Source organism: Exophiala oligosperma (genome assembly GCF_000835515.1).
Source record: "Exophiala oligosperma strain CBS 72588 unplaced genomic scaffold supercont1.1, whole genome shotgun sequence".
NCBI classification, from domain to species: domain Eukaryota; kingdom Fungi; phylum Ascomycota; class Eurotiomycetes; order Chaetothyriales; family Herpotrichiellaceae; genus Exophiala; species Exophiala oligosperma.
The window spans coordinates 2,074,185-2,098,324 of NW_015622818.1; the positions used below are offsets into that span (position 1 = coordinate 2,074,185).

Genomic DNA, 24,140 nt, shown 5'->3' on the forward strand with positions numbered 1-24,140 from the left:
CACCATCTCACATTGATAAAAGGCGGACTTTTCTATCTACACTATTGTATACCTCACGTCTTTTTGGTCCTCTACGAGAAAGGCGCCGGACACCCACAACCATCACCCCCGCAAAAACATCCCTTCCCACCCCAGCCTTGGGATCATCATCATGGACCCCAAGTTGAAACGCATCATAGAATTGATCGAGTCCAAGAAGAAAACTTCACATCCATGGAAGCGTCAAGAACCTCACAATCAACCATATTATACCTTTTCGCCTACTACATCATCATGGGAAGCGACAACCCCTCCCGGTCCATCGTCAGCATCGGGCCGGGGAAGCCGATCGACGACAACAACGACAGGAAGAACATTTACCTTGGTGTCTTGGAACATCGACTTCATGCTCCCTTACCCTGATGAACGTATGAAGGCAGCGTTGAACCATCTCCACTCTCTGACAACCACCCAAACCTCCAACCCAACCATCATCCTCCTTCAAGAGATGTTGGAGTCCGACCTCGCCCTGATCCAGGCCCAATCCTGGATCCGCTCAGGCTACAACATGACCGACGTCGACAATACCCACTGGGAGTCGGGTCACTACGGCACCGTGATCCTCATTCCCAAGTCACTCCCTGTCAAGTGCGTGTTCAGGGTTCACTACGAAGCGACGGTGATGGAACGTGACGCTCTCTTCGTCGACCTCGACATCCACGGAGGAGGCCAGACTGTGCGCATCTGCAACACCCACTTGGAATCCCTCATAGCCGACCCGCCCAGACGTCCCCTACAACTCGCCACGGCCGCAAGGTACATGCGACCCCACGACCACGACGGCGGCGCCGCCGCCGTCACGGCGTCCGTCCTGGCCGGTGACCTCAACGCCATCCAGCCCTTTGACAAGACCTTACATTCCGACAACGGCCTCGAGGACGCCTACCTGTCCCTCGGCGGCCAGGAGGACTCGGACGACGGCTTCACCTGGGGCCAGCAGGCTCCCACCAAGCAGCGAGACATGTTCGGTTGCAGTCGCATGGACAAGATTTTTTTCTGTGGCGCCGTCGAATGCACCAGGTTCGAGCGAATAGGCACGGGCGTGACGGCCGACGAGGAGCACGTCAAGGGCTGCTTGGTCCGGGAAGAAGGCATGGACCGAGGCTGGGTGACTGACCATCTGGGTGTCTCGGCAGACTTCACCGTCCTTCGCGACGACCACGACGGTTTGCCTATCGAGCCCAAGATCTAAAACGATCCGTCCGGATTGAGTGAGCTATAATCGAGAGATGTGCACGAGCGAAGAAAAAGTGTAGTCCATGACGTTTCATGATGAAAGATAGTGTTTTGATTCGGAGCGCCCAACAGAAAAATAGGACCTTGACGACAACAATGACGACCAGTCCCTGCTAGTCATGATTGTCTTATGAATATTGATCCCATTCTCGCATACAAGCGTAAGCGGCAGCAGTCCCAGAATTCCCTTTCACCAAAGCTAGCTACGATTTGAGAGAGAGAGAGAAAGAGACATCTCATCATGCCTGCAGGAGAATATTCGACCCAAGCACACAAAAATCAGCAACCGCCGGCATTCCATTTCCCATCTTCACTTAGGGTATCGTAATCTGCGTTAGTAGTACCGGAGTACCAAGTCAATTTTGTCAATTCTCCTTTTTGTCGTAAAGCCTTCTGCCTCTTGAACTTCAGCACGCATTTCTTTCCAGTTCCATTGCAGGTCGACTCGATTCCAACAACCATCTCATCTTTGTCCGGTGAAGCTCTTCCTACGTTCGTGCTCCTTCGTGACCTCGGCAACCAATTTGTCCGTCTTCTCCTTGTCTTTCATCTCTCTGACCTTGGCCAGTACCACTTCTTTGAAGATGGCACCCTTGGCCGCTTTGCTCAACGACCTCTTCTCAGTAGCTTCGTTCGTAGATAGACCACGGCCGGGAGACACACCTCTAGTTTGATTTTTTACCGCCAACCCAGCAGCATTTTGTGCGTTCGCTGGGATGTCATTCGCATCGGAACTGTCGGTAGCATCGTCCTCCTGTAACTTGAGCGCATCGATGCGATTGGCGAGTTTGACCAGCTCGATTCCACGCTTCAGCTTCATCTTCGCCAAGTACGATCTGATTTCTGGCAAGAGATCGTGCTCCGAAGCAGTCTCGCCTGTCAACCAGATGTGCTTGAGTGCTTCTGAGCTAGTGGAACGTCTTGTAGGGTCTGGTTGCAGGAGATTCATGATAAACTCCTTGGCATCTTTGCTGACATCTTTCCAGTATCTTTCGTGGAAGATAATACGACCACTCTTACATTCCTCCACCAAATCAGCCAAATTCTCAGATCGGAAAGGTGAGTATCCGCAGAGGAGGGTGTATGTGATGACACCCAGAGACCACATATCGACAGCCTTGCCGTGACCCTGTTTCAACATGACCTCTGGGGCAGCGTACCCAAATGAGCCCGCCATCGAGGTCAGGACAGCACTAGGGCTATCGAGCGTTTTTGCGATTCCAAAGTCAGCAAGAACCAACTGGGAATTGGGGTCTCTGGTCAAGTAGAGAAGATTTTCCGGCTTGAGATCTGGAATTATTAGCACTTAGGCCCAGTTCTATTTTACGATACCCTCTTACCGCGGTGAACAATATTCTTTCCGTGAAGATAATCGACTGCCTCGAGTACCTGTCTGATGGTCTGCGAAGCATCTTTCTCGGTAAATTTTCCCTTATCGCAGATCCGATCGAAGAGCTCGCCGCCTGTTGCCAGCTGGGTGACGATGTAGAACTTGTCCTATACACCAGTCAATATCGGCAAACACTCAGTGGCGATCGCACCAAAACATACTCTTGATTCAAACCAGTCTACAAATTTGACAATGTGAGGGTGGCTGAGTGTCTGCAGCATCTTCAATTCATCGTAGACCATTTGTTCATTGCCCTTAACGCTCTTCTTGAGAATGATCTTGACTGCGCATTTGTCTCCACCACATTCTGCCTCTCGTACAATGCCGTATGTCCCTGCACCGAGTGTTTTTCCGAATCGGTATTGTGACTTCTTATCGTAGCTGTCGGGTTGCCCTTGGAGCTTGTTCAACATAGCGTTCACTAATTTGCGAAGCATTAGCATGTGAGACAACCGCAAAAATGACTCCAAGTTTAAAAGGTACCACGTCTTGATAGATGCAATGCAGGCTACGCACAGCAGTTTATCACGAGGCAGCGTGTACAACAAAGACGTGGTTAACAAGGCTCTTAGGAGACTTACAGCTCATGGCGGCGGTTTGGTCGGGCACCGACTATGCAACTTCTTCCGTTTGTGTTGCGAGTCGCGTGGCAGTGGCCTTCAGCTGCTGAAAGACAACAGCAGAATTTCCTCACACTGCAGAGAGGCCTCGCCGACTAGTAAAATAATGCCCAACGTTCGCTTCTTGTGCCTGTCGATTGCAAAGGGTTGTGGTGATATCTCACCCAGATTGCGGGGTAGCGTGAGGCTGAGTGGGAGGCAGAGAAAGAGGCAAGGCGAATTTCGTGGGTGGGAGGCCGGATGACAGAGGTTACTTGAAGGGTGAAGAGGATGTAACAATATACTCTTAAATGTGGCTTGAGGAAGAGTTGGCACAAGGAGGAATTATGCAGGAGCGCAGCAGCTCAGCTGAAATCACTCGGACTGGGAGTTGTTCGGGGGCGGAGCAGCAAGAGGATTGAGGCTGAGGCTCGAGGCTGCGGAGTCAAACAATATGTAGATACGAGCCATGCTACTCCTACTCAGAACGGCTTAATATTGCGACTCAGTAACCGCAACAACCGTTTTCCCATCACTGGATGACAGTAATTAACGGATCCCCATCGCTATATGGGGGCGAAATCTTGTTTCGCATGGTTTCACTCTACTCGTACCAGGAAGCATTTATCAAAACCGCTGAGAATGACTGAGCTATGAACTGAAACCCGAGCTGCGCACTGACCCTGTTCTATTCAGGATTAAATAATGTAGGGATAGTCGGTATCCTGTGCACATCATTACAGAGCACCACTCGTGGGTTCTTTGCAACCAACCTCAACTGGATCCAAGTTGACGTCCAATTGCGTTCTTCAGAGCCATCCTTACATACATCGTGAACTCCGTACACCAGTGTCTCCAACAGCGTGGCAGTCTTTCGCATGCTCGCTTCAGTTGTCTTTGCACTAGGCTACTCCGGATCAGCACACCACATCATCCTCGAACCATCTCGTATGCTGCCATTTCTTTCTCGACACGGCATCTGAATGCCTCATACCACTCCACGCTCTTGAAACCGTACTTCTCTTTGCGAACGTCCCAGCCCTCTTTTCTCAATCTCTCAATACGCTCTTTCTTCGCGGTAGTAACAGGGTCGTCCGAAGTCGTATTGTTCTTGGTATCCGATGGCGTCGGAGGCAGGACTAGTCTGTTCGCCGGTTGAAAGGTCCAAAAACTTATATGCCTGTTCTTGTTCTGTGCTTTTCTCGCCATGCGTTGCGCTTGCTGATTTCGCACACGAGTGATCTCGACCTCCAAAAAGGCAACGTGTTTGCGCACCTGCGTGCGAAATTCAGCCATGCAAATGTTGTAACGGGTCAGATCGGTGGACGAGAGATATGCTTCAAGACTGTCATTGCGTGGGTCTGGGCTGAATGCATCCCGTATTCTCTTGAAGCGTGGCGTTACCAGGGAATGTATGCTGGTGCTGGACTGAGAGCTCCGACGTAGAGAAGGAGTTAGAGTAACAGGTGCAGTTTCTTCGTATTTGGCAATGAGACTCTGAACGGCAGTCTTGCGCATACCCATCCGAGGAACCTGGACGACGCGGGAACCTTCTACGGCGAATGAAGTCTTGTGGCCAAATGGAAGAGGAGGCAATGGGCGATGGCTCAAGTCGGGCCAGGATGAATAGATTTGGGCGCGTTTTTGGGTTCGGTTGAAAAGTGGCGAAGGCACAAGGTCGTCTTGAAGTGAGTGAGTAAGGCTAAGACTTTGGCAAAGCCGACCTTTATGCCCAGTGGGTGATTTTGGTGGGGCGATGTAGTCCTGTGCAGAGTCAATTTGCTTCTTATTCTCTTCCTGAAAATGAGGATCGAGTTGTAGCGAGGTAGACAGGCAGTGCGTGGACGCAGATGGTAAGAGAGGTGGAATGCTGTATGTGAGGCCGCAGATGGATTTTGACTGTGGTGGAGAGTTCTCAACATCTCTTTGATTTGGCGAAACGTAGGGACTTAGTGAGTTGCTCGAAAAGGGAGAGTCGAATACAACAGAGGGTGTTGTTTCGAGGTGGTTGAATGAAGCGTATTCAGTCGAGGCATAGGGAAGTGGCAGGCAATCGAGAGCGGCCTTGAAGGATTCCTGCGCCGAGTCGAGAAGCTGAGGCTTACTACGGGAGAAGTCGTGTGCGATCTGACCCATTGCTTCGAACGATATTGCCTGGTAGAAGTAAAGAAAAGCCCTATGAAGGGGATGGATCTGTGCGCCATCAGCTGAGATATCTGTATCGCGGAGAGATCGTTCTGCCTCAGGTCTCTGAAGCTGTTGGCAAAGAGAGGCGCATGCCTTGTAACGATGGGCAAAGTACAGCTTCTGCACCTTTACCAATTCGTCTTTGTGAGAAGATATCCTGCAACTCGAACCACGGACGCATTTGACATGTGCTGGGACTTGCGCCATTTTGGCTGCTCAATCATATTGTGTACATGAGAAAGCGCTGAGTGGCAGCTACTAGCAATGAGAGTACATGGCTTCAGTCAGCCTTTATTTTCTGCCACACCAACGCGTGGGGCGGTGATTGAGTCTTCCTCCTGAACACCGTTGAATACAGAGGGCACTCTAGAGTCATGTCTGCCGATATGAAGATGCCACCAAAGCCCTCCGTGTCAAAAACAGTGTAGAACGCCTCAGGACCGCCCTCCTGCTCTTGACTCGGTCCTAGACCTCGTGTACACTCGATGGGGATTCTCGACAGCCAATCTCGTCGCAAAATTCCTCTCTGATGCCTTAACCGGCTGCTAGAAGTCCCTCATCGATCATATCTTGGATTTGGCTCTCGACCCACTCTTTACTTTTCGTCGTTCCCCAGGAGGCTAGAGTTGACATTAAGTCACTGCCTGCGATCAATGTCTGCGCTACGAGCCCCCGAAATTGACAGATTGCCTTCATATCTTCATCCTGATATAGCTTGCTGGCATTCCTGTAGAAAGTATCGGCGTTTTGCAGGAGCTGAGATTTATTCGTAATAGCCAGCTTATAGGATGTCGGCGGTTGTCCTAATTGGTGTTGCAGCAGCGAGCAATTGCCACGAATCATATGAGTTTCGGCAATGTCTTCTGGAACTGGACCTGAGATTTTGGAAGCAGCAGCAAGATTGGCTATGGCCGCTGACAGTGCGTTCCACCGTTGAGATGCTGAAGAGGCATTTATGTCGATGTCGCTCAGAGCCACATTAAAGGCGACGAGGCTATTTGCGTTAGCTAGTAATGCTGGGAAATCTTTCTCCAAGTCCATATCTGGATCTTTAAAAGCTTCATCCCTTTCTCGCTTATATGTGCTCGCATCAATTGACTCTGATCTGTAGCCAGTTTCAAGGAGAGCTGACACAAGATTGGCCTTGGCCAGTGCCACTTCCTGCCGCCTCTCAGCATCTGCGTCTTGTAAGAGGGTCGGCAGTTTTGCTTTTACGAGTTTCGACGAAAACTCTTCTATCCAAGCTAGGCGGGTAGTAAGCGTGGAAGTAGTTGATGATGATAGTATGCTACAAAGGGTGGTGAGAGTGCCTAACTCGGCGAGAATGGTGTCGATAAGTGTTTCTTTTGTGACGGACTCGACTACTGCAAACCACTGGTCGGCGGCATTGTTATTGTTCAAGGAGGCGCCGCCATCATCGGTGTCGTCATCGGAATTGCTGCCCTTTTGCTCGACGACATCGGCTTGGTCCCCGGTCGAGTCCAATTGAGCGGCTGCCTCGTTCTGTTGCTGGATGGATTCCTCAAGCTTCAACTCTTGGATGGCCAGACATCTGCTCTGGAGCTCTAGAGCTTCTTCGAGTGCTTGCAATGCTTCTTGTTCAGGCCGATCAGGATCCTTAGCTGATGCTTCCGCGATTGCTGTCAAGACCTGTGCAGTGTTGAAAAGTGTGTCGGCATTGTCCTGAGCGAGGTTCAGGGCATAGCGATGCGCTTCAAGTGCCTGCTGGAGAATATCCCACGGGGTTCCTGGCAATTGTTGAACTAGAATAGGATGTGTAGCTATCTCCAGTAACACCCGTGCCCTGAATAGGAGTCAGCATGGTGGTTCGAATGTCCACAATTGGAACCCATCTTTGTGACACATACTTGTTATAAGCAAGATCGAGACTACCAGGGAACTTCTGTAATCCCTGGCTATATACACCGATAGCCCTGTCAAAGAATCGCAGCGACTTTGCAGCATCACCCGCCCTCCATTTTCCGGCAGCTTCTTCGAAATCGACCCCAGCTGCCTGGAAATCATCTGCAGTCTCTAGAGCCTGGAAAGAATTTAGTATTCCATCGATTTGCGGGCAGATATCCAGGACAATGGATCGCCTGACCTGCTCTTCTTTTTTCTTTGCTTTCGACTTCTTGAGGAAAGCCTTTGGTTTAGACATGATGATGGTCGAAGACGAATGACGGAGTTGCACAGTTACCCCGGACTACTGGGGCCAGTTTGGTGAGCACCAGCTAGCGCTTGTAGGGCGTTTACAACACACGGTTGGTAATGCTTTTGAGGTGCAAATGGCCAATCAAGAAAAAAGCTTACAACGAGGCTTCGATAGTACGAAATACGAGTAGGGGACAGTATGGACAGACGGCAAGACTCAAAGAATTGGCACCAAAAAGGTTTGGATTCGGGTGTTCACTATCGACCTAAGAATTTGGAGCTGGCAAAGAATTCTACGCGGCGTTACTAAGTGGGTAAATTCTGCACTGTACGACATACTCCGTATAACGAACTGTTCTGAGATTGATGATCTAGAGCGCTGGCGTGTGATTGAACAATAATGATGATTTCCTTCATCCTTGAGCTATTTAGCGGAGGAATTGAAGCAGTCATAAGAAAGGATTCTTTCGATCCGCCGTCTATTGATCTTTCGCCCCGGTTGTTCCTTATGGCGCTATTGGTGAGACTCACTTTGGGAACCGAGCAGAGGGAATGCGCCGTGTTAAATGACTCGGTCAGGATAGACGTGCATGGCCCGTGCAGATGGTGGCAGCACGACATGGCAGAAATTTTTTCTTTGTCCACAGCTCATCCCACTCGGGCGCCCTTACCAGGGTTCACAGTGGCCCCTCCCTCGCGTGCGCTAAGGCGTCAACCCTGGCCATGTCAGGTCGATTGGGTTGACCAGGCGTGGGTGTTGAGCGTGGGTGTTGGCCCGGATAGCCAAGAGAGTCAGCCCAAGTTGAAAGAAAATAGCCATGCTTAGGCTTTGCTAATAAGTAATTTACAGTAGGAGAGTAATGCCACTCGCTCAGTGAGGCCTGCCCTTGCTGGTGCAATGTGCTTCACACCATCCCTTGCGACAGACATCTTGACCGTCGTCTTATCTGCAGTGGCATCATCCCCGAATTGTCCCTCAACCACATGATGTTGACTTGTGATATCCTGCATCTCGCAGACTCACTCTCACCGTCAGGAAGAAGCCCGCCGGTCATCTTCTCTTGGCCTCAAGTGCACAACTACCGTCCTTGAGTACCTGAGGTACTCCGTACAGTACTCGTAAAAGTAATATGCTCCGCCTCGCCCACTTCTCGGGCCATGCTCGCTTTAGGTCAATGCCCTCCACCCGCCTACTGCAAGTCTAAAATGCCACCCGTTGATTGAGAGTGGCCACATTTGATAGAGCTACCCACGCCCATCCAAATCCGCTCCAACAGCGGGGTTGTGCGTCTTCTCGCCCTCTCTTCTCTCTCGGGACCGTCCTGCTCGTCGACACTCGGTGCGATGAGTCTCGATTTTACCCTACAGATAGACTAGTCGGAAGTCTACGAACCTACTTCCATTCTCCCCTTCCGACGAGGCTGCGCTTCTTTTCACCTCATTTTTCAGTCATTCGTTTGTACGTTTGAACGCCCTGCAGTGTCGATCCAGTCGCAAGTCATCTCGAACCCATCGCAGCTTCGCGATGAACCTCCTTTGAGAGCCGTGTATTTTCACCACCCTCTCCCGCAGCCCACCTGCGGGCAACTCCCAGACACCAACGCGACTCGAGAATGACGCAGGAGGGAGACCAGCATGTGGTCTGGCCTCATGAAATGCAAGATGATGGATTGGGAACCGGCGTCGGCGAGGACGATTTCACAAATTTCCTCGACCTAGACAATGATTTCCAACAATATGCGACAATGAACAATGGCCATTCCGGCCTTGACACTCCCATGGGTCGTCTTGGTTTTGGTAACAATGCGAACGATTTAGCTTATTGCAATGCGGAACAAATGCAGATGAACATGCCCTCGACCACCGAGTCCATGAACTTCACCAACCACTTGGTCGCAGACTCGCATTATAGCCAGTACCAGCAGCAGTTTCAGCAGATGCAGATGCCACAACAGTTCCATGTTCCTCCAACGCCTGTGAGTGCGGAGATGCAAGCGACCAAATACGCGCACCACATGGGAAATAATGGGCAGATATTGTTCGACCACCAGCAGGTTTGTCTGATTTGTGTTTGTAGAATGATGGCGATACTAATGGCTGTCTAGGTTTCGTTCACGCCTCTTGTCTCCCCCGCCCAAACACCTTTAGACGGCACGTTCGCCCTTAATGACTTTGGGCTTGGGGACGACTTCTTCAGTCCTCTCACTTCACCTGCCATCGAGGCGCAAGGAGTGTATACCGGCACGACCGCTTCGCCTGTAGATCTCAATGTCGACCAGGGAACATCTGCGCCTGGGCCGACGACAGGCACGAAAAGACCTCGGAGGAAAGCTGCTCCCGTGGCTCGAACTCCCCGCAGTGTCAAGCAATCCCCATCCTTGAAGCCTCATACGCGCAGCCGACACCCGTCACTAAGCAATTTGTCGTTGGACAAGAGCGCAAACGTGTTACCTCAGGGGGCTCAGGCATCGTCCTTGTACCCTTCGGCACCCAATAGCGCCGTCATACAACCCAGCGATGACTCGGTATCTCCCGAAGCACTGTCCGAAGCCGCCATGAGACCACCTCCAGTCCCTCAGCCTACCCGATCTCCTCGGCCACAAGTGTCGTCCCAGGGTTCCAACAACCCTGTTACTCCGGCTACCCTGATGAGGATGCCGAGTAAACAGTCAGTATCGGCAAAACAGGTGGAGCAACATATTTCTGTGCCGCTGATGGATGAGCCCATGGAGGACATCATGTTGCCTGATGCAGCCGCTGCGGGTGCACAGCAGCCCGTGCCAGAAAATGGCAATGTCAGTAGAAATGGCGATGATAGCGGAAACACACCGACACTTTCGGCAAAGACGGCGAAGTGGAGTGCCAGCAGCACGCCCCGAAGTGCCTTGACGAGGTCAGGCTCTACAGAGACATTTGCAAAGCCTGGCAAGGTTGAATCCCGCGGTGGTCGTGGCAGCAAGAAGCGCCAGAGTACTTCTTCTGCCACCATATCTCCGGCACTGCGACCGAAGATTTCGCCCAGCATTAGTCCTCTGGTTCCAGCAGCGGGTGAGTTATGACCTTTGTTTTGTTTGTCAGAGCCCCATACTAATTCAAACATTCAGGTCCGGGTATGGCACATCTATCAGCCGAAACGAGCGCGTTGTATCTTGCGTCGAAATCAAATTACCAAAACATCCTCGAAGGCACCCATTTACCCGGAGTTTCTTATCCCGACACTTTGGCCGAAAACCTCACCTCGAAACGAACGTCACACAAGATTGCCGAGCAAGGACGACGAAATCGTATCAATCTTGCCCTGAAAGAGATTGAGGCGCTCCTGCCTCAATCGATTGTCGCTTCACAGAACAAAAAGGACAAGGCCAGCTCACAGGACTCGGGCGAGGCCGACTCGAAATCTTCAGCTGCCAACCAAGGCGCAAGCAAAGCTAGCACCGTCGAGATGGCCATTGTTTATATCAAGAGCCTACAATCAGAACTAAAGGTGGCGCAAGACAAGCTTGATGCGGCGGAAAAAAAACTTGCCGAGGGCAATAGTAGTGCGGAAAGCCAAACATCTGAAGGATGAATAATCAACAGGACTAAGAAGATTCGGGATCCAGGTTCATGTCACGTCTTTATGATTTTCTAATTTGTTGATGGGATTTTGGGTTTAGTGCTTCAACTTTTTCCAGACCGTGTGATGAAAGAGAGGGAAAGAACTATCAAATTTACAGAATCGATGGGATTACGATGAGTTGGAGTCGGAATTTGAGGCCGAGGAAGAGTGGAGGATATATCATCCCGAGTTTGGGTGTGCAATGGTGCTGTTGATATCGCGCGTTGAAACGTTACAGCCTCATAGAACGTTTTCCGATGTCGTTCAAAGATGCTTTGACCTTTTGTCAAGAGATGTGAAAATCTACCTTGTCTACCTAAGGTATTTACTACGTCGACTACTTATACCTTCACCTATACATATACTTGTATATAAAGTATATACACATACATACATACTCTGAAAAGAGGGGATCGGATTGTCGCCCAGATACAAATAACACGTACGGGGAGCTGCTCTGCCTGATTTCGACCAAGCTTCTTCGATCCAAAATTCCATCTGTGGGTGTGTGTCACTAAGAGGTGCAAAATTCTCGCGAGCACGAGACGATAATTAAGACAAAGGAGAAATTATTGGTTTTGATGGGCAAAGATTCCAAGTCCAGATCCGTATTGATGTCGTACTTTAAGGTATATGTTTGAGGGGGCGTACGAAGTATGTTGATTACATAACACTCCGTACCTTTGATTGATATAGGAAAATCAAACATACGGAGAGTACCGCGAAGGGATACGCAGAAGGAAGACATCAAGAATTGTTTATGACGACTCAAGTTCCTTTCTCTCAACCAAGCATTCATTCTCCAGGTTTTCCTCGGGGTGGATCTATTTTGCTTGACTTCTTTTCACTCTCTCCTGTCGCCACTAACCCTGCTTTGTCCTTTTGCACAACTGCTCTCCCCGACTTCTTGTCCCGTTTGGCAAAAGTTCATTGACAAACTTACGGAGTGGCCACCTTCTCCTCCTCCTTGGATCGTAGGCAAATCAATCCCGTGACTTCACGCTGGGGAGATCAATCACCGTCAAGACGAATGTTTACGGGATGTATCGGAAATCAGGATGATGGTGGCCCAGATCTCGCTTCTCCTGGTCGGTCAGACCTTCGAGGCGGTGGTTGCGTTTTCCCGCGGCCCGGACGCGGTTCTCGCGAAGGTTGTAGAGGATGCCAAATGTCGCGAGGGCGAGGGTGATGACTTGGGCCCCCAAGTTGATCGAGTGGCCTATCGGGTAGCGGGGGCCATCGCGTACGAGGTACGTCCAACTGTTGTGTGGGATGTGTATCAGCATTGCGTTTCCGAACGTCGCCGTGTAGGTTACCGGGGTGTCAGGGAAGGAAAAGGAGAGGAGAAGAAACAAAAAAAAAACCAAAAACAAAAGAAAAGAGCACAAAACTTACGTTGCTAGTACACCTCCTCCGGTACCGACGGAGACAATGTACGCCGTGGCCACGGCCCTGGTGGCGGGGCCAGCACTGTTATTGATACCCCAGGACATGAAGCCGGGCCCACCGGGAAAGGCGCCCGTGGTGATGAAGTAGATCGCCATGTACCGGATGCTGGGGTTCGTGTTCCACCTGAGCAGACTGAATCCGACAATGGGCGGGATGGTGAAGAGGGCGAGATATATGCCTCGTCTGCGGGTCTTGTCGCTGATGTAGGCGATGGCGATGGCGATGAGACAGGCCGCGACGTAGGGTGGGACCGAGTACAGTTGGGCCTTTGTCGAAGTCCAGCCGAGGTCCTTGAGGATCGTGGGGAGGAAGATTGAGAGACCCTGGACGGTTACGTTGATCATGAAGAAGCCCAGTGCCGCCATGTTGTTGTTGACGTTGAAGATGGCGGCCTTGATGTGGCGCCATTGTACTCGCTCGTGCGGATCCTATCGAGACACCCGTGTGAGGTTCAAGGACATCTGAATCAAAGAATGCAACCAAGGACTTACTGCTCGATGTTCTCGGATAAGGCGCTCGTGGGCAATGTGTCGCTCCCTTTCGGTCAGGAACATGCATGTCTGAGGATTGGACGGCATCAAGAAGGGGGCGCCGGCTGCGATGAGCATAGTGAGCTGGAGAGCGGCAAATAAAGTGTTAGCAAATTCTCTTACAGACAGGGTCACTCATAAAGTCTGCACGATGGGTCATAACATACCAGCCCTTCGAAGAAAAAGATATTCCTCCACCTGACGCGTCGTTAGTCAACTCCGGCTGTAGCTGATATTATCAAGGTATAGCTCTCACGTGTGTATTGGTGTGGAATTTGTTCCCCATCGAGGAATTCGTCTGTATGAATAAATTGTCAGTACAGTGACACTCTGTTTATGAAATCACCGCGAGGGAGATAGGACGACATACGCCAAAGCTGTGGCAAAGAGACCACCAAAAGCTCCCGCGATCGAAGCTGCCGAGATGAATATACCAATTCTGAAATACAATTCTCTTCTCTTGTAGAAAGTACCTTTGTGTATCAATCACTTGTTAGTTTATGCGTGGCCAGAAGTTAGCTTGAGGGTGGCGCCGAGCGCTCAGCCCTGTAAAACAAGACATACTGAGGAAGAAGGCTATTCCTGGCATGGTGCCACCTTCGAAGATTCCCAGAAAAGCCCTTGCGACGCAGAGCGTATCAAAGGACTTGACAAAGGCGGTACACATTGACACGAAACCGAAGCCCATGACCAGCATCGGAATGTAGAGCCTGGGGCCAATGTGCTTCAACAGAATGTTGCTCGGCACTTCAACCAGCAGATATACTAGGTAGAACACACTCAGTGCCCAGTTGAATCGGTAGCCGACCAGATCCAAGTCGACGGCCATCCCCTGGATCCGGGCATTTCCAATATTGGCTCGGTCGAGGAAGCATAGAAGGTAGAGGACGGTGACCAAGGGCACGATACGTCTGTCGATCTTCCTTCGTATGCGTGTCTCATCTTCCTCGGTCCAGTCGACTTCGTCGCTAATGCCCGAGCCTTCGCTCTTGATAGGGTCGACCTCCAGATGATCAAACTCGGATGCCTTCAGCGTGGTTATCGGTACTGCGGAAGTCATGGCTGAGGATGTGTGCTGCTCTTCTCAGGGAGGAAAATGTCCTTCTTTTCGTGAGAGAAGCTAAAGGGCAATTGATGGGAAAAGTTGCTCCATCAGCCATGACGGCAGGTCGTCAATATATACTCGACACAAGATTGTTGAAATGATACCCCGTGGGGCACATTAGCGATTTTCTCGCTGACGACAAGGCTCTCTCGTGGGCTGCTGCTGGCACTTACACACACACAGTGACCCCGCCGGATGATATCCCTGGAGGCCATGTGGTCGGTAGACGGTAGCAGGAAGCGGCAATCATCCTATGACAGCGATATGCAACAAGTTTGTTGGCTCTAGATCCCTCCTGACGAAGAGTATGGACCCATTCTGGATGCGACCTGGAAGGAAGCTGGACCACACACTTGTTGATTGCAGGCCAAGAGATCAGTGTGTCTTGGGTGACGGTGCGCTATACCAAGGGAGCACTGGATCACAAGCAGCGGCATTTCTTGGCATGTCTTGGCTCTCCGGGGTGGACTCCTGAATGGGATGCGGAGGAAAGGATATACATGGAGATCAGAGGCGATTTGGTATAGATATCCGCCAAGGGGTGAATGTAGGAAAACGTGGGACCTCGAAAGGACCTGATCGCCTCACCCAGTTCATAACAGTTGAGCTACATCAAGCCGCTCTATGTTCCCTCCGCGCTTGGAACACCCAAATCAACAGAAGGGTCTCGTCAGTGTGCTTATCTCGACAATATGATTTCATGGTAAGAACAATATTCAAAGTGGTTTCGTTGACTTGTCATTGCAGAACGGATACTTCGCATTCAGGCTGATACCCATGTCAAGGACCTCTCAGCGAGCTTGGCCTTTGCCACAGAATTGATGCACCCGCTTTGCCTTGGCATAATATTGTTTGTCTTTCGGCAGTTGATTCACGGCTTCACATAGAGCTGTGCCATGTCATTATCGTAGCTGTAATACCCTATCCATTCAAAGTCATAGTTCTGGTTCCTACACGGACAATGATGAAGAGCCGCTGCTTCGGAAACCAACATCTCGCTGAATCGGCAGTTGTCGTCTCTACTCAAAGTCAAGCGAGTCGAGTTCTGTGGTTTTCAGTGCCCCGCTCTTTGGACTTGGGTCATTTGGCGAATCCTCTAGACACAAAGGCCGCGTCGATCAAGATCAAGATTGGTTATGACTACGGAGTGGATTCAAACAACATTGCGAATGCCCGTTGCCAGATGTCGTGCTTAGTCAAGAGGAAAAAGCTGGCTGCGAAAGGTATTGATCTCAGCTTGGTGTGCCACCTCGCGTCCTGTGCCAAAAACTGGCTCACACAATTCCCCAGGCATGCGGAATATATATATGCTGTAGCGTGCTCATGTCGTCGGAACCAACCCAAGATAGTCGAGGGTATCCTCGATGCGTATGTCTGGAAACCCGTCTGGAAACCCGTCTGGAAACCCGTCTGGAAACCCGTCTGGAAACCCGTCTGGAAACCCGTCTGGAAACCCGTCTGAAAAACCTCGACCTCTACCGTCCATGAAATCCTCTTCGCCCCCGTGGCGGATGGACCTGAGCATGCTGAGAGGACCACCCGAACCCATGTCGTACTCTCCTTCGCTGGACATGACAAGCGCACAACGCAAGACGGTGAGAGCTCGTTGAGCACAGCCCACAGACAAGGCTAGGGTCTCGAGCAAGCCGTTGATGGCGCCCATGATGACCAAGCCTGGGGGAGTAACCTTAACAATTTCATCGTGGACAGTGGAAACGTCTGCCAGGACCCACGGAAGAACAAAGTCAGCGATGGCCCCCCTCCCTCTCCCTCCCCCCTTCGCCCCCAAAATAGGAGGCAACTAATGTTGTAGGTATGTTGGGGCTTCGATGTTGAGCCAAAGTTTTAAGATATCCCTCTCCCGGCTGAATAACAACCAGAGTCCCTTTTTTAGTTAGTATACTTGTCGGTCCGACCGGAATCCGGGATATATTATTACTCACAGTCATTCTCCTACACCCAGGTGACCAGTCAGGGATGACCTTGTCGATGAGTTCCTCGTGGCCAGGGCCAAGCTTGCGGATCATATCTTGGCTGAAGAACTTCTTGAACTGCTCATTGTCTGCAGAGCCGCGCAGGCACGCCTTGCCCCATTCGGGCCTCGAATTCCTTGCGATAGGCGAGGTGGAAGTGGGCGTCCTCTCCAAAGGACTTTTTTCTTCTTCCTCGGTATAGTAGCGTCTTCCGACGACGGCTTCGAGGCCTGCGGTACCCGCCTTTTGTTTGTCGGTTTGAATCTGTGGTGAAATCCAACTTGTTTCGCATGAAAACGGTCAAACGTTCGGCACCTACAGTCGGTGTGTCGAACAACCTGGATCAGCTCTTCTTGATCCTGACTAGGTAGCATGTAAGGGGCATGAAATCCTTGAAGTTACCTTTGGCGAGGTTGGGCACCATTTGAATGGAACTAGAGCCTGTCCCTACGACAGCAACCTTCTTGCCGCGCGCATCGATTGTTTCATCCCAAGCAGCGGAGTGTGCGAGTTGTCGGCGGAAATCATGCAAGCCTTCGATGGCAGGCCCTGGGTATCAGTGAGCATTCCAAGCGTATCTCAAAAGCTCCGTCAAGTAGTTAATTTACATTTCCTTTCGTTGACAACCCCTGCCCCATAGATCAAGACGTGACATGTATCGTGAATGACTTCGCCATTGTGTTCGATCTCGACATCCCTTACATAACATTCATTCTCTGTTGATTGCAAACCCACCCCTAAAGCTGCAGCTTTGTCCACGCATAAAAGGAGACTTACAAGTACCTCCAAGCTCCTTCCACGTAGCGCTGAGGACCTTATGTTTGAGCCTGACGAAGAGTTCCAATTGGTGCTTCTTGTAGAACCTCAAGAAATAATTCTGGATCTCTACATGACCAGCATAGAAGCGGACCACTCCGTATCTGGCTCGAAAGTGTAGGTGTAACAATGTGTGGGAATGTCACAAGCACAGCCTTGGAAATGTTCTTAGGGTCAGTCACACTTCCTACTATTCTTCGGCTTGTGAAAAAGACTCACCTGGATATCTGTTTTCCCACCAAGTTCCTCCCACCTCTGGATTTCTGTTGGGACAAAAGTCAACTTATGATCAAGAATAGAAGGGGGTTTGGGAAGCATATGTGATTTAGTACTTTTCGTATAAAACCAGTTCATAGTTCTAAAGCATCTTTCTGGCCTTGTAGGCCATCAAAAGGCCCGAGGCACCTGCGCCAACATGGATGATCTTGATCCGATCCGCCGTCGAGTGTACCTCATCGAGGATCTCAATCATGGGTGGAGGTGGATCTGCGTGAAGCATTTTGCAAGGTGGATTTAGTCGTTTGCAAATGACCCGGCCTTGACTCCCTGGTTCAATCCACGAAGCCTGCGAAGCGTTGAGGCAGAATTGTCAAGCCGATAGGTATTGAGTTCGCTCCCGAATGGACACGATGAGTAAGTACCCCGGTATACATACGGACGATCACTTATCTTACCGCCACAATAATTCTAGTAGAGCGGACATTCAGAAGCAACAACTTACCTCGGTCACTCCCCTCAGCCTGGACGGGCCTAGCCTACTACCATTCAGTAAGGTCCCGGACGACAAGATGGCCAGATTAGGATGAACCAGAACTCCGAGTCCTCGGACGTGATATCGGAGACCGGTGACTTGGGAATTTGCCAAGCCGGAACTGGCCCCACGGAAAGGGAGTGACAGCCTTGCACGAATCTCTCCGCATAGTCAACTAGGTAAGCTATACTCGTAGTGAGCAGTACAGTAGAAGTTATAAGGACTAGGTGCTGTTAGCACATCTGAAACATGTTTAGCGCTGAACATATATAAGTCATCTCTGATTGGCGTGATGTTATTGGTGCCTACGATATCAGCCACGAATCCTCAACGTGAACTATGACATTGAAGCATTGCCCATACAGGGAAAGTGGTGAGTTATGCCAGTAGTCAAATGGCTGCCATAACAAGAGAAAAGCACTATATTCATCATTGATGCTTTTGCAAATTTAGTCTCTCATGCTGGAGCTCTTCGTGTCTTCTCCATCTGTGCCTTCATTATTGCGAGGAGTTCTCGAAACTGTTTCTCATCCCCGTTCATGGACCCAAAATACCTCGCCGTATCATCACCCAGGTGCCCCTCCATTTCTACATACTGATCATCGGCGACAAAAAGGGTGTGGCCGTGGTAGGAAGCGTCGACCACAAGTTTGGCAACGGCCAGGCCAACGGCAGAAGGAGGTTGAATGGGCAGACCAACACCCCTGAACTCGCTCACCATTCCTTTGGTTTTGTTAGATTCGGTATACCCCGGTGCAACGACATTGATGCGCATAGGAATATGTGGGTGAAGCTGCAATTTCATCGCCCTCAGAAATCCTATTACGGAGAAAGCGTGTCTACATACTGTATGCTGCAGAACTCACGCCAAAGTATCCAGCGCCGGAGGACGTCATAACAATGCTGCCGCCAGGAGGTTGCTACTTTTGCATATGATGAATCACTAGTGCCACCGAGTTAAGACACCCAGAGAGGTTGACATCGAGAGAGCGCCTGTCCGGTTCCAAAACTTTGCCGTCCTCTTCTCGTAGGCTGACATAGTCGGATCTGTCCACAATCCCAGCATTCGCAAAGACAACATCGATTCTTCCGTATTTCTCGATGGTCGCCGCGAATAACAGTCTGAGGTCGTCACACACAGTGACATCAGCCCGGATGTAGAGCACTCTCGAGTCTAAATCTTCTGGAGGACATTCGGTGTCTGCAATAACAACTGCGTTTGCTCCCTTGCGGAGGAACAATTCGGCCGTGGCAAGGCCGATGCCGGACGACGCGCCGGTGATCAAGAAAACCTTGTCCTCTAGGCTGTTCACCTCAGACGCTTCAATCTTGAAATAACGCATTGCTGTAATTGTTCTCTGTTTTCTCGACCTGTAAGCAACATGTCCGAATATTTGAATAAATGCTGGTAAAGGTAGTAGAGATACAGAATACGTGTGACCATCACCGAGGCCCGGTGATTTGTTCCGAAATTTGATCTTTCCACGGTTCGACCGACGGTGGACCGGCAGACGGTTATCCCCTCCACGGGGTGCTTTGTGCATATCGCTGAGTTGGATTGGGAAGTCAAAACCTCGCATGGTGTGCAGCGCCGTTACCATTTAACTAAGAGTCAGGTCTTGGGGTCATTGATAGCTTCAGCACCAGCAATCAATTCGAAAATGTCGCATCAGAGTGTAGATGATGTGCGGGCGCTGGGACAAATCGACCTGGAATTCAAAGCCGCACATGCTTCATCTGCTAGCCATATCTTATTGCTAACTTCGACCTAGTTCTTGGATGCGCATCCACTTCCGGTGCCGAAGTACGACGACTTACTAGAATACAAGCAGATAGCTGCACAGCGAAGCTCCATGGTCGCAAAGGCCCTCGGAGATCCGCCCTAAGAGATCAAGCAGAGCGAATTGCACTACACTACCAGAAATGGAGCGAGAGCCACGGCCAAGCTCTACCAACCTACCGTCCAGCCAAAGCACAAGAGTCCAGAAATTGTCATGTTCCACGGTGGCGGCTTCTGCATTGGTTCGCCAGATAGCGAGGAACAAAGCTGCCGTAACTTCGTACAAGCATTCGGCGCGGTTTGCATTTCAGCAGCATACAGACTTGCTCCTGAGTTTCCATTTCTGTATGCCGTCAAAGATGGCTGGGATGCTCTCAGACGGGTTACCGAGCAGGCAGAGGTTTGGGGAGCAGATCTTTCGTCTAGTTTCATTGTCGGCGGAATATCCGCGGGCGGGAATGTTGCTGCAGTGTTGGCGCATCTTGCAAGAGATGAGCCTCTTGCAGTGCCTCTGATGGGACAGTATCTTGCCATTCCCGCAGTCCTGCCACCTACCGTTGTCCCCGGCAAATATAAAGAACTCTATCTTTCATGAGATGAGCATCAAGACAGTCCGTGCTTCCCAAAGCAGCAATTGACCTATTCGACAGTGGATATCGGGCTGACTATGACGATTCGGTGCTATTTCCTGTTTTCAACCACCCCAGAGGGCACGCAGGACTCCCACCGGCTCAATTCCAAGTTGATGGTATGGACCCGATAAGAGATGACGCCCTCATATACGAGCGTGTGTTGCGAGAAGAATCCCGAATTGATACCAAGTTGTACGTATACCCGGGTCTGCCACACGGCCATTGGGCGTTCTTCCCATCGTTGAAAAGCAGTGCCAAATTTAGGATTGAGCAAGTGGAAGGGGTAGGGTGGATGTTGGGTCGCACTCCGGACTACAGCAAAGGTGTGACAGGCGCAACCGCAGTTACCGTCCAGTTAGCTAGGATGAGGTGGAAGTTGATCAGCCTGGTCAGAAATGGGTTGGAAGTACTCCGTACGAGCACGAGTATCGTTGTTGTGATATACCTGCCATGGCAACGATCCGGTAGCCGATCATGTTTGTAGCGGGGAGACTAGTGGTTTCACATGTCAGAAATCAACAAGACCAAATTGAGCTGCAATTCGATTGTGTTCATATTGTGGGTGAAGTGAAGGGATGTATGCACAAAAGTTTGTCAAAGTGAGTGTCTGTTCTCCCTCTCACCATGGCACTAGAAGGTCATGGCACTGGGGAGTACACAGGGCAGCACAGGGCAGCACCTGCAGGGTCCAACTAGAACGTTCTTTCGTGGTTGCCGTTTGAACAGAATTAGGCAACCAATGGGGAGGTGCATATTGAGCTCCCCACACTACAGAATGGCCTTTCCAATGCAACCACCAGCCTGCGCCCAATAATTCTGAGTGTCTGACAAGGACCGTGACACCCTTGACTGCGCCCTATTTCACTGACACGGGCACTTGGTCTTGCCTAATAATCCTTATATCTCACGGTCAGACAGCCACCCATGGCATTCACCTTCAGGCGTCTTTCGATGCGATTCCATAAGACCCACTCAATTTTTGGAGGCTTCACAGCAACATAGAAATACTGCCAGCCTGCTCTCTCACTCTTCAGCTTTTTCTCCCACAACTATCCTCTCGCGCAATAGATATCTCGTTCTTTGCCTGCCTTGAATTAGACATACCTCTTTTCCGGTAAGTACGGTCCATTGTTGTTGATCTTTTGTCCCCATCTCAGAGTCCCTGCGCTGTGTTGACGGCTTGATTTCACATGTCCTTGTGAGACCAAAGTCAGCGCAGCCTGAGAAGTCAAACGCACATTGCTCTACCTACAAAACCATATTCGTTTCAGAAACACTGACTTCTCATTCTCTACAGACCTCAAGATACCCCTTCACATCCGCAAAGATGGCTCCCAATGAGACCTTCGAGTTCCAGGCTGAGATCTCTCAGCTGCTCTCCCTCATCATCAACACCGTCTACTCCAACAAAGAGATCTTCCTGAGAGAACTGATCTCCAACTGCTCAGATGCCCTAGACAAGATCAGATATGAGGCTCTCTCAGATCCAAGCAAATTGGACTCTGGCAAAGACCTCAGAATCGACATCATCCCAGACAAGGAGAACAAGACCCTCACCATTCAAGATACCGGTATTGGCATGACCAAGGCCGATCTTGTCAACAACCTTGGTACCATTGCCCGATCAGGCACCAAGCAGTTCATGGAAGCCTTGACTGCCGGTGCTGATATTTCCATGATTGGTCAATTCGGTGTCGGTTTCTACTCTGCATACCTTGTCGCAGACAAAGTCACTGTCATCTCAAAGAGCAACGATGACGAACAGTACATCTGGGAGTCCAGCGCCGGTGGTACCTTCACCATCACTCAAGACACCGAGGGTGAGCCTCTTGGTCGTGGTACCAAGATGATCCTTCACCTCAAGGACGAACAGACCGACTACCTGAACGAGTCCAAGATCAAGGAAGTCGTAAAGAAACACTCCGAATTCATCTCCTACCCCATCTACCTTCACGTTCTCAAGGAGACCGAGAAGGAGGTTCCTGACGAGGATGCCGAGGAAGTCAAGGAAGATGACGACGAGAAGAAGCCCAAGATTGAAGAGGTGGATGATGACGAAGAGGAGAAGAAGCCAAAGACAAAGAAGATCAAGGAGTCCAAGATTGAAGAGGAAGAGCTCAACAAGACCAAGCCAATCTGGACCCGCAACCCCTCCGACATCACCCAAGAGGAATACGCTTCCTTCTACAAGTCCCTCTCCAACGATTGGGAGGACCACTTGGCCGTCAAGCACTTCTCCGTTGAAGGTCAGCTCGAGTTCCGTGCCATCCTCTTCGTTCCCAAGCGTGCTCCTTTCGATCTCTTCGAGACCAAGAAGACCAAGAACAACATCAAGCTGTACGTCCGACGTGTCTTCATCACTGATGATGCGACCGACTTGATCCCTGAGTGGCTTGGCTTCATCAAGGGTGTCGTTGACTCTGAGGATCTTCCTCTGAACTTGTCTCGTGAGACTCTCCAGCAGAACAAGATCATGAAGGTCATCAAGAAGAACATCGTCAAGAAGTGCCTGGAGCTCTTCAATGAAATCGCCGAGGACCGCGAGCAATTCGACAAGTTCTACTCTGCTTTCAGCAAGAACATCAAGCTCGGTATCCACGAGGATTCTCAGAACCGCCAGTCCCTTGCCAAGCTCCTCCGCTTTAACTCCACCAAGTCTGGCGAGGATACCACCTCTTTGACCGACTACATCACTCGTATGCAAGAGCACCAGAAGCAAATCTACTACATCACTGGCGAGTCCATCAAGGCCGTCTCCAAGTCTCCCTTCCTTGACACTCTCAAGGAGAAGAACTTCGAAGTCTTGTTCTTGGTTGACCCCATCGATGAATATGCCATGACTCAGCTCAAGGAGTTCGACGGCAAGAAGCTTGTCGATATCACCAAGGACTTCGAGCTCGAGGAGACCGATGAGGAGAAGAAGGAGCGTGAGCAGGAAGAGAAGGAGTACGAAGGCCTCGCCAAGAGCCTGAAGAACATCCTCGGTGACAAGGTCGAGAAGGTCGTTGTGTCACACAAGCTCATTGGCTCTCCTTGCGCCATCCGTACCGGCCAGTTCGGTTGGTCTGCCAACATGGAACGTATCATGAAGGCACAAGCCCTGCGTGACACTTCGATGTCCTCCTACATGTCTTCCAAGAAGACGTTTGAAATCTCGCCCAAGTCTGCCATCATCCGAGAGCTCAAGAAGAAGGTTGAGGCTGATGGTGAGAACGACCGCACTGTCAAGTCCATCACTCAACTCCTGTTCGAGACCTCTCTCCTCGTTTCCGGATTCACCATCGACGAGCCAGCCTCGTTCGCCGAGCGTATCCACAAGCTCGTGTCTCTTGGCTTGAACGTCGACGAGGAGGCCGAGACTTCTGAGGAGAAGGCTGCCGAGGAGGCTCCTGCTGGTGAAGCCACTGGTGAGAGCGCCATGGAAGAGGTCGACTAAACATCTCGCCACATCTGAAACGTGTGATGTTTCAATTTGACACGCTTCCTTTCCGCCGCTGGTCACATTGTATCATCTTCGAAAGTCGAAAAAGGGCGTTTTTTTAAGGTGTTTTGTGGTGATGATCTCTCTCTCTTCATCAGCGATATCCCCGGACATGGATAAATGGTTTTTTTCTTCGTGAAAGACGGACATGATGAACAAAAAAGAACACGCGAAGCGACAACGGCGGGGATGAATGAAATGCGCTTAAGCTATGGCAGTTTTTTCAGTACTCGTAGCAAAGAAAGGAGAGCATCAGTAGTTTAGTTATCCTCTTTTTGTCCTTCTTAGGAGGGAGGGGGCTTCTTCTACTACTTGTACTCCGTATGTAATTCTCAATCAAATTGCGATTCCAAGCAAAAAGTTTCGAAGTGTACCAACCTCGCCAGCAGTGTTTTTTTCCCCTCTAGTATTCATTGTTTT

General features: G+C 50.5%; 11 protein-coding genes across 11 annotated transcripts; 4 read left to right on the top strand and 7 right to left on the bottom strand.

Moving 5' to 3' along the window:
* Nucleotides 1-22: 22 nt before the first annotated feature.
* Nucleotides 23-1,480, top strand: PV06_00718 (uncharacterized protein). The gene has a single exon (XM_016401262.1). It carries the CDS (start codon nucleotides 152-154, stop codon nucleotides 1,229-1,231), a length of 1,080 nt encoding a protein of 359 aa, XP_016268315.1. The 5' UTR covers nucleotides 23-151; the 3' UTR covers nucleotides 1,232-1,480.
* On the bottom strand, nucleotides 1,296-3,661 carry PV06_00719 (calcium/calmodulin-dependent protein kinase). Its single transcript, XM_016401263.1, has 4 exons — nucleotides 3,247-3,661; nucleotides 2,827-3,086; nucleotides 2,616-2,772; nucleotides 1,296-2,565 (listed from the first exon to the last, which is right to left on the bottom strand). The coding sequence occupies exons 1-4, from the start codon at nucleotides 3,251-3,253 to the stop codon at nucleotides 1,739-1,741; spliced, it is 1,251 nt and encodes a 416-aa protein (XP_016268316.1). The 5' UTR covers nucleotides 3,254-3,661; the 3' UTR covers nucleotides 1,296-1,738.
* A 533-nt stretch (nucleotides 3,662-4,194) lies between these two features.
* On the bottom strand, nucleotides 4,195-5,658 carry PV06_00720 (uncharacterized protein; the record flags this gene model as incomplete). Its single annotated transcript, XM_016401264.1, has 1 exon — nucleotides 4,195-5,658. One exon carries the CDS (start codon nucleotides 5,656-5,658, stop codon nucleotides 4,195-4,197), a length of 1,464 nt encoding a protein of 487 aa, XP_016268317.1.
* Nucleotides 5,659-5,985: 327 nt separating this feature from the next.
* On the bottom strand, nucleotides 5,986-7,612 carry PV06_00721 (uncharacterized protein; the record flags this gene model as incomplete). The annotated part of the gene is made up of 2 exons (XM_016401265.1): nucleotides 5,986-7,255; nucleotides 7,320-7,612. 2 exons carry the CDS (start codon nucleotides 7,610-7,612, stop codon nucleotides 5,986-5,988), a joined length of 1,563 nt encoding a protein of 520 aa, XP_016268318.1.
* Nucleotides 7,613-8,747: 1,135 nt separating this feature from the next.
* On the top strand, nucleotides 8,748-11,637 carry PV06_00722 (uncharacterized protein). Its single transcript, XM_016401266.1, has 3 exons — nucleotides 8,748-9,659; nucleotides 9,711-10,653; nucleotides 10,710-11,637. The coding sequence occupies exons 1-3, from the start codon at nucleotides 9,219-9,221 to the stop codon at nucleotides 11,171-11,173; spliced, it is 1,848 nt and encodes a 615-aa protein (XP_016268319.1). The 5' UTR covers nucleotides 8,748-9,218; the 3' UTR covers nucleotides 11,174-11,637.
* Nucleotides 11,638-11,983: 346 nt separating this feature from the next.
* On the bottom strand, nucleotides 11,984-14,653 carry PV06_00723 (uncharacterized protein). Its single transcript, XM_016401267.1, has 7 exons — nucleotides 13,747-14,653; nucleotides 13,553-13,655; nucleotides 13,439-13,480; nucleotides 13,350-13,380; nucleotides 13,144-13,266; nucleotides 12,599-13,080; nucleotides 11,984-12,463 (listed from the first exon to the last, which is right to left on the bottom strand). Exons 1-7 carry the CDS (start codon nucleotides 14,240-14,242, stop codon nucleotides 12,238-12,240), a joined length of 1,503 nt encoding a protein of 500 aa, XP_016268320.1. The 5' UTR covers nucleotides 14,243-14,653; the 3' UTR covers nucleotides 11,984-12,237.
* Nucleotides 14,654-15,453: 800 nt separating this feature from the next.
* Nucleotides 15,454-17,575, bottom strand: PV06_00724 (uncharacterized protein; the record flags this gene model as incomplete). The annotated part of the gene is made up of 7 exons (XM_016401268.1): nucleotides 15,454-15,974; nucleotides 16,231-16,540; nucleotides 16,580-16,619; nucleotides 16,663-16,809; nucleotides 16,869-16,976; nucleotides 17,044-17,145; nucleotides 17,482-17,575. 7 exons carry the CDS (start codon nucleotides 17,573-17,575, stop codon nucleotides 15,609-15,611), a joined length of 1,167 nt encoding a protein of 388 aa, XP_016268321.1. The 3' UTR covers nucleotides 15,454-15,608.
* Nucleotides 17,576-18,284: 709 nt separating this feature from the next.
* PV06_00725 (uncharacterized protein) lies at nucleotides 18,285-18,723 on the bottom strand (the record flags this gene model as incomplete). The annotated part of the gene is made up of 2 exons (XM_016401269.1): nucleotides 18,285-18,646; nucleotides 18,675-18,723. The coding sequence occupies 2 exons, from the start codon at nucleotides 18,721-18,723 to the stop codon at nucleotides 18,285-18,287; spliced, it is 411 nt and encodes a 136-aa protein (XP_016268322.1).
* A 24-nt stretch (nucleotides 18,724-18,747) lies between these two features.
* On the bottom strand, nucleotides 18,748-19,428 carry PV06_00726 (uncharacterized protein; the record flags this gene model as incomplete). Its single annotated transcript, XM_016401270.1, has 1 exon — nucleotides 18,748-19,428. One exon carries the CDS (start codon nucleotides 19,426-19,428, stop codon nucleotides 18,748-18,750), a length of 681 nt encoding a protein of 226 aa, XP_016268323.1.
* Nucleotides 19,429-19,821: 393 nt separating this feature from the next.
* Nucleotides 19,822-20,202, top strand: PV06_00727 (uncharacterized protein; the record flags this gene model as incomplete). Its single annotated transcript, XM_016401271.1, has 1 exon — nucleotides 19,822-20,202. The coding sequence occupies one exon, from the start codon at nucleotides 19,822-19,824 to the stop codon at nucleotides 20,200-20,202; it is 381 nt and encodes a 126-aa protein (XP_016268324.1).
* A 961-nt stretch (nucleotides 20,203-21,163) lies between these two features.
* On the top strand, nucleotides 21,164-24,080 carry PV06_00728 (hsp90-like protein). The gene is made up of 2 exons (XM_016401272.1): nucleotides 21,164-21,353; nucleotides 21,537-24,080. The coding sequence occupies exon 2, from the start codon at nucleotides 21,567-21,569 to the stop codon at nucleotides 23,673-23,675; it is 2,109 nt and encodes a 702-aa protein (XP_016268325.1). The 5' UTR covers nucleotides 21,164-21,353; nucleotides 21,537-21,566; the 3' UTR covers nucleotides 23,676-24,080.
* The last annotated feature ends 60 nt before the right edge of the window (nucleotides 24,081-24,140 follow it).